General features: G+C 48.3%; 1 protein-coding gene across 1 annotated transcript in view; it reads left to right on the forward strand.

Annotated features, from left to right (window-relative positions):
- The window catches only part of PLEKHH1 (pleckstrin homology, MyTH4 and FERM domain containing H1), a 56,947-nt gene that overhangs the window by 30,872 nt on the left and 18,506 nt on the right, over positions 1–7,569 (forward strand). The window contains exons 8-9 of the mRNA XM_017500839.2: positions 5,298–5,376; positions 6,077–6,168. Coding sequence (XP_017356328.1) covers positions 5,298–5,376; positions 6,077–6,168 — 171 coding nt within the window. The remainder of the gene's footprint in view (positions 1–5,297; positions 5,377–6,076; positions 6,169–7,569) is intronic.

A 7,569-nucleotide genomic window follows, 5' to 3' on the forward strand; every position in this document is an offset into this window, starting at 1 on the left:
CCTCAGCCTCCCAAAGTGCTGGGATTACAGGCTTGAGCCACCGTGCCCGGCCTCCCAGCTAATTTTTATATTTTTAGTAGAGACGAGGTTTCATCATGTTGTCCAGGCCAGTTTCAAACTCCTGACCTCAAGTGATTTGCCTGCCTCAGCCTCCCAAAGTGCTGGGATTACAGGCAACTTACTTGTAAATAAAACGTCTTGACATCTGTCTGGTAGAAATACTTCAGAAGCAATGATCTGGTGGCCAGGGGTAGGGACACAGATGAAGCATCACTGGCCACGCATCATTAATCTTTGCAGAGCTGGGTGATGGGCACATGAGGTCATTCTTTTTTTAATTGGCACAGCGTCTTACGTCATCACCCAGGCTGAAGTGCAGTGGCGCAGTCTTGGCTCACTGCAACTTCCGCCTCCTGGGCTCAAGCAATCCTCCTACTTCAGCCTTCCAAGTAGCTGGGACTGCAGGGATGTGCCACCATGCCTGGCTAATTGTTGTATTTTTAGTAGAGACAGAGTTTCACTATGTTGGCCAGGCTGACTTTTTTTTTCTTTTCTGTTTGTTTTTGAGACAAAGTCTTGCTCTGTTGCCCAGGCTGAAGTGCAATGGTGCGATCATGGCTCACTGCAGCCTCAACTTCCTGGGCTCAATAAATCCTCCCACCTCGGCCTCCTCAGTAGCTGGGACTACAGGCGTGTACCACCATACCAAGCTATTTTTAAATATTTTGTGGAGATGAGATCTAACTATGTTGCCCTGGCTGGTCTTGAACTCCTAGGCTCAAGTGGTCCTCCCACTTTGATCTCCCAAAATGCTAGGATTACAGGTATGAGTCACTGTGTCCTGCCCTGTGACTGACATTTTCCATGATAAAAAGTTAAAATAAAAATGGGACAAGCTATAAAAATGACATTTCACAGGTCACTAGTGAGAATGACATGTGCGTATCAGGGCCTTCACATACAGCCTGTGGGAAGGCTCCTTTCCCTGCAAGGAGTATGGTGCAGTTTCTCCCTTTCACAGGTCAGGAAACCGCTGTTCCCCACAGGCTTAGGTACTCACCCAAGGTCATGTAGTAGTTGGTGAGGGAGCCAGGCTGTATTTATTTGTTTACTTGATAGACAGGGTCTTGCTCTGTCACTCAGGCTGGTATGCAGTGGCACAGTCACAGCCCACTGCAGCCTTCAACTCCTGGACTCAAGGGATCTTCCCACCTCAGCCTCCTGAGTAGCTGGGACTACAGGTGCATGCCACCATGCCTGGCTAATTTTTTAAATTTTTTGTAGAGACGCGGTATCCCTGTGTTTCCCAGGCTGGTCTCAAACTCCTAACCTGAAGTGATTCTCCTTCCTTAGCCATGAGAGCCACCTCACCTGGCCTGAGAGCCAGGCTTTAAATATAGGTCCAGCGGCTTTGAAGCTTTAAATGTAGGTCCAGCTGTACTGCCTCTTAAGGGTCATTGCCAGAGCACATGTCAGTCTTTTATTTATGGGCAGACATCCCCACACATACACAGATTCTGCTGGGTTGTGGAGCAGTACCATGGGGGACATCTAAGCTTTGGCTCCTGGCAGCAGGGGGAATGAGGTCACTTGGGACAGAGGGTGGTATCAGGATGCACTCACCCCACACCACTGCTTGGGAGACCTGTATTTTCAGCATTACCTCCTAGGGCCTCCTTCTGAAATGCTGGTTTGAATCTGGGCACGGTGGCTTATGCCTATAATCCCAGCACTTTGGGAGGCAGAGGCAGGCAGATCACTTGAGGTCAGGATGTTGAGACCAGCCTAGCCAACATGGTGAAACTCTGTCTCTACTATAAATACAAAAATTAGCTGGGCATGTTGGCATGCATCTATAGTCCCAGTTGCTCGGGAGGCTGAGGCAGGAGAATTGCTTGAACCTGGGAGGCGGAGGTTGCAGTAAGCTGAGATTGCGCCACTGCCCTCCAGCCTGGGTGACAGAGGAGAAGGAAATGTTGTCTCAAAAACAAAACAAAACAAAACAAAGAAATACTGGTTTGGGAGGTGCACAGCCCTATACTTTTGGGCTATATCCTTAGCAGTGACTGTTGACCAGCTTCTCGTTGTTAAAAGGGCACCTGTAAGACTGGAGACCCAGTTGAGCCAAGAGTGGGGCGCAGCAGGAAGACTAGGAGATGGAAAAGCGCAGGTCCCCTGGGCTCCCGGCCCTCTTCTTGCTCTGGAGTCTGAACGCAGAGGTTGGGAGTAGGGAGTGGTCGGACAAGGAATGTGCAGCTGCTAACCAGAGAGAAGTGTTCCTCACTTTGCCATTTTGCCAAAATACAGCTATTCACCATGATAGCTTAAGAGTGGGTCTTGGGCCAGGTGCAGTGGCTCACGCCTATAATCTCAGCACTTTGGTAGACAGAAGCAGGAAGATCTCTTGAGCCCAGAAGTTCAAGACCAACCTGGGCAACATGGCAAAGCCCTGTCTCTACCAAAAAAGATAAAAAATTAGCTGAGCATGGTGGCACATGTCTGTAGTCCCAGCTACTCAAGAGGCTGAAGTGGAAGGAAGGTGTGAGCCCAGGGAGATGAAGGTTGCCGTGAGTCAAGATCTTGCCACTGCACTCCAGCCTGGGCGACACAGCCAGACCCTGTCTTGAAAAAAAAAAGAAAAGAGTGGGTTTTGTGCTCTATCTGAACAGGTTAAGTGTGTGTGCGAGAGAGGGGGTGGCGGAGGAAAGGAGGAATGAGGAGACGAGGAGTTATTCTCTCCTCTTATTCTGTATAGAAAATGCATCAAATGACATTCTCACCATGAATATCAGCTGATCTCTGGCAATGACGGTATTAAGGGGCAACATCAGGTCTTCCCACAGACCCTCCCTGCTCCCAGCTAGGTCCTGAGGACCAAAGAATCAGCCAAAGGAATGTAAGGAGATTCCGTCCTGTTTACAGTCCCCTTTGTAACTTGCTCCTGGGGAAAAACAAGACACCATGCTAGCTCCTTCCCAGGCCCCTGAGGCATGATCACTCCTGTCCCAGGGAGAGCTTAGGAAATCACAGTGGCCAAGACAGCCCAGCCTCTCTCTCTCCCAGGCAGAAGAATGGGGCAGTAACCATCTGGGGGGAAAACAAAGAGTGGAAATTCAGAGAAGGACATTTCTCAATCTGAGGGCATAAGAAATACTTCTGTACCTTAGAGTTTGGAAAGCCCTTTTTCCGGTTAATCCTTAAAACAACCTTGTGAGTTAGGCATTAGATAACCTTTTGTCAAACAGTCCTAGGTTTTGTTTAACCTAAATCCTTCAAGCTTCAGTTTCATTTCCTCTGCAAAGTTAGAGGACTATCTGTCCTTGGTTAAAATTCCATGACCGCTGTGGGCAGAAATAATCCTTTCTATGCCTGATTTTACTTGGCCCCGGTGTATCTGCCCTACACGAGCACAGAAACTCGCTGCCCTGCTGCAGGGGCCCTCCTTGGCCTCCTTTCCCATTGCCCCTCTGTCTCCTGCCTTGCTGCCCCTCCAGTTATCTCAGTGTCTCATGGCTGCACTCATCGGCTCTGCTCTCTCTCCTCCCAGTTGCCCCAGGGCTGCTGCTCCTCTCTGGGAAGACACCCCAGTAGGCACCCACCTCCCTTCCAACACCATCTCCTAGCCCATCTGACCCCCCCAGGTGACAGCATATCTAGTTGCCTCCCTAAGCCAGCCGGACAATATTCCAAAGGCTGGCCGACTAGTCACCTTTGTTTTCCTTTAGGCTCAATGGAACAAACAGATACAGAAGGCACAGGGAGCCATGTGGGTTGTTTATGAACAGAGTCTTAGGAAAGGCTCCTTTGAAGTAGGAGCCTGCGGCCGATGGCCTACTTCAGACCCAGGGGCCCCAGGCATTCTCCCATATAAGTGTCTTCCAGATGGGGATGCTGGAGTCCTGTTGGGCTAAATAGGTTTTGTAGATTGGCCCTAAAGCCTAGCCATGATATGACATTCATTATTCCTATAGGGAAAAAAATGTGCCCTAACTTCCCACATGTTTTCATTATAACACTATTCACAATAGCAAAGACATGGAACCAACCCAAATACCCATAAATGGTAGACTGTATAATGTGGTACATATACACCATGGAATACTATGCAGCCATAAACATAAATGAGGCCTCGTCCTTTGCAGGGACACAAATGAAACTGGAAGCCATTATCCTTGGCAAACTAACATAGGAAAAGAAAACCAAACACTGCATGTTCTCACTTATAAGTGGGAGCTGGACAATGAGAACACACGGACGCAGGGAGGGGAACAACACTTAGTGGGGTCTATCAGGACAGGGTGGTGGGGGGAGAGTATTAGGGAAAAGAGCTAATGCATGCTGGGATTAATACCTAGGTTGATGGATCATTAGGTGCAGGAAACCACCATGACACACATTTACCTGTGTAGAAACCTGCACATCTTGCATATGTACCCTGGAACTTAAAAAACAAATAATAAAATATATATATATATTTTGAGACGGAGTGCTCTTGTTGCCCAGGCTGGAGTGCAGTGGTGCAATCTCAGCTCACTGCAACCTCTGCCTCCTAGGTTCAAGCCATTCCCCTGCCTCAGCCTCCCAAGTAGCTGGGATTACAGGCATGCGCCACCAAGCCTGGCTAATTTTGTATTTTTAGTAGAGACAGGGTTTCTCCGTGTTGGTCAGGCTGGTCTCAAACTCCTGACCTCAGGTGATCTACCCGCCTTGGCCTCCCAAAGTACTGGGATTACAGCTGTGAGCCACCGTGCCCGGCCTATAAAATAATTTTTTTAAAAAAGAAATGATAGAGAATTAAAAAAAAAATATGCCTCAAGTTCCAAACAGCTGGCTTACAAAAGAGCCCTTGTCATGTGGCCCCAGTGGCTTCCTCATTATCAACACCCCCAAAATCTGGGGGTGAGACCCTGAGACCCAAGGATCTCTAAAATGGGCAGGATTCAGAGCAACAGGTTACTGACCCATCTCCTCTTGAACCTCCTTTGCCCCAAAGATGAAGGGTGGAGGCAAGAGGGGGACCTGTCGGGCACTGATTATATTCCAGGTGTTAAATGCTTACATTAAGTATTTCACTGGATTCTCACAGCAGCCTGAAAGGTAAGTATTATTACAACTCCATTCTAGAGCAGAGGACAATGAGGCTCAGAAATGAAGTAACTTAGCCAAGATTTGTTAGCCAGTCACTGACCCCCACAGGTTTGCCCACCCCCAAAGCTATGGTTTCTCCTGCACATGCCTGGAGAGGGTGGGGTGGGCATCATGCTGGGCCCTGACCCTCCTGGGACCTCTTGTTTCAGGAGAGCCGGATCTATGCTGTGGCCACATCAGGCATGCGGCTCTCAGACGCGTCTCCCAGAAGTAATACTGCCTGCTGCGGTGAGTCCCAAGTGAGGCTTGGAGGCACCAAACATCCAAGGTAGGCAGGGTAGGCAAGCGAGGAGGAGAAGACTCCAAGCAACGCCCAGGGCCAGGGTTGCCTGCCACCCTGTTCCCCTCCCCAGCAGGTGAAGTTAAGGTGAAATCACATCAAGGCCCACCTAGGAGGGAAAGGGAAGTCGTACAGGTTCAGCTCATCACAGGGAAGTAGCCATCACAGAGCTGGATGGGACCTGAGACAGGGGCCTCCAGCCCAGCCTCCCACCTGCACAGACCCTTCTGCAGTGCCAGGGCCATGGGTGAGAGGAGCCCCAAGTGTCCTGATTTGCATGAACCCCACTCACTGGCTCCTCACTAACCAGCCACCAAAACTCCACAACGAGAGCTGGGGGGCAGTCCCATAGCCACATGATTTGTAACTCACATCTGCAATAGTGGGACACTGTGCAAGCCTCATGGAGGAGAAAACGGTTAAAGGTTAAGACTTTTGGATTCTGTTGTAACGGACCCTTTACCACATGGAGATCATGGTCCCCAAAGGGAGTCAAGGCCAGACGATGAACAAGGACTTGGCCCCTCTCTTGAGATCTGTCACCAGCCTGCTCCTTGGAGGAATGTCAATTGCCCAGTTCTCTGCTTTCCCCACACCCCTTCCTGGCTTATGCCCTTGAGTAATCTCATTCCTCTCTTCCCTGCTCAGCTTCAAGCCCTCCTGCCCTTGCTTCCCCTGGGTCTTTCTCTGGCCTGGTCTACAAGAATGTCACTGTGCCTGTCTACACAGCCCTGAAGGGGGTAAGAAACTGCTGCACAAAGAGGGGGTGTCTCATCAGGAAAGGCCCCTGGCCTCAGCATCCAGTGACTGGGGTGGGCGGAGCTATAGGGCCAGGCTTCTGCACATGGTGACTCTGGCCACGTAGGTCAGCCTGCCGTGTGTCATTTTGCTTTATTGTTTATTAGGTTGTTATAAAAATTCTACATTTACAACAATTTGAATCAGTACGAATGTGGACAAAGTAAGAAGACTAAGCCTATGCCTGCTCTGCATCTTCTCCCCCTCTTTTCTCATGTCTGCCCCACTCCCCAGGTCCCAGAGGGCAGTGGGGCTCCTTCTAGAATTATTTAGGTATGTTCCAACTTATATTCCCATAAGATCACTACATTTTTTAAACAAAAATCAGATATTGCAACATTTACATAGACATCTTTGTCTTTGTTATTGGTTTTTGAATCATCATAGTAATACTTGATAAAACTTTTTATAGAATAATAAAAAAACAAAAGTGACATTTCCTCTCACATGGCTTTTCCCTAATTCCTAAGCCCAGAGGAAGCTATCATGAATGTTTTAGTGTTTATTCAGTAAGGCCCTCTGATGCATTTATAAATATGCATGCACGCTCTCACTCTCTCATGTGTGCACACAAAAGGCAGTCATATACATGTTATTCTATGCCTTGCTTGTTCACCTAACCACATGTCAGGTCATCCTATCGTCCTTCCCTACCTCCTCCTCTTTATTTTTTTTATTTTTATTTTTGGAGACGGAGTCTAGCTCTGTTGCCGGCTGGAGTGCAGTGGTGTCATCTCAGCTCACTGCAACCTCTGCCTCCTGGATTCAAGCCATTCTCCTGCCTCAGCCTCCCGAGTAGCTGGGACTACAGGCGCACGCCACCACGCCCAGCTAATTTTTGTATTTTTAGTAGAGATGGTGTTTCACCATGTTGGCCAGGATGGTCTTGATCTCTTGACCTCATGATCTGCCCTCCTCAGCCTGCGATTACAGGCGTGAGCCACAGTGCCTGGTCCCTACCTCCTCCTTCTATGAGTGTCTAGTACCCTTGGTATCAGAGCACCATTACTATTAATATGTTAAGCTTTCCTCCAATGACTCTAAAATAAATGTTGCCATGAACATCACTGTGCAAATACATCTTTGCAAAGTTATATATACATATTTCTGTAGGGCAGAGTTCTAGAAGTGGAATTTCTGGGCAAATTATATGCATGTTTTAATTTTTGACAAGTACTGCCAAATTACCTTCTAAAAATGCCTTACACACTAGAGTTTTCTTTCCCCCATCTTCTCCCCACATTCTCACCAACACTGAGATAATCAGTCACTTTAAATGTCTGCCAATTGAGATGCAATCCTTGATTGTTGTGATGTTCCCACACTTTTTTTTTTTTTTTTTT

Source organism: Cebus imitator, unplaced genomic scaffold, assembly GCF_001604975.1.
Source record: "Cebus imitator isolate Cc_AM_T3 unplaced genomic scaffold, Cebus_imitator-1.0 Scaffold13, whole genome shotgun sequence".
Lineage (NCBI taxonomy): Eukaryota > Metazoa > Chordata > Mammalia > Primates > Cebidae > Cebus > Cebus imitator.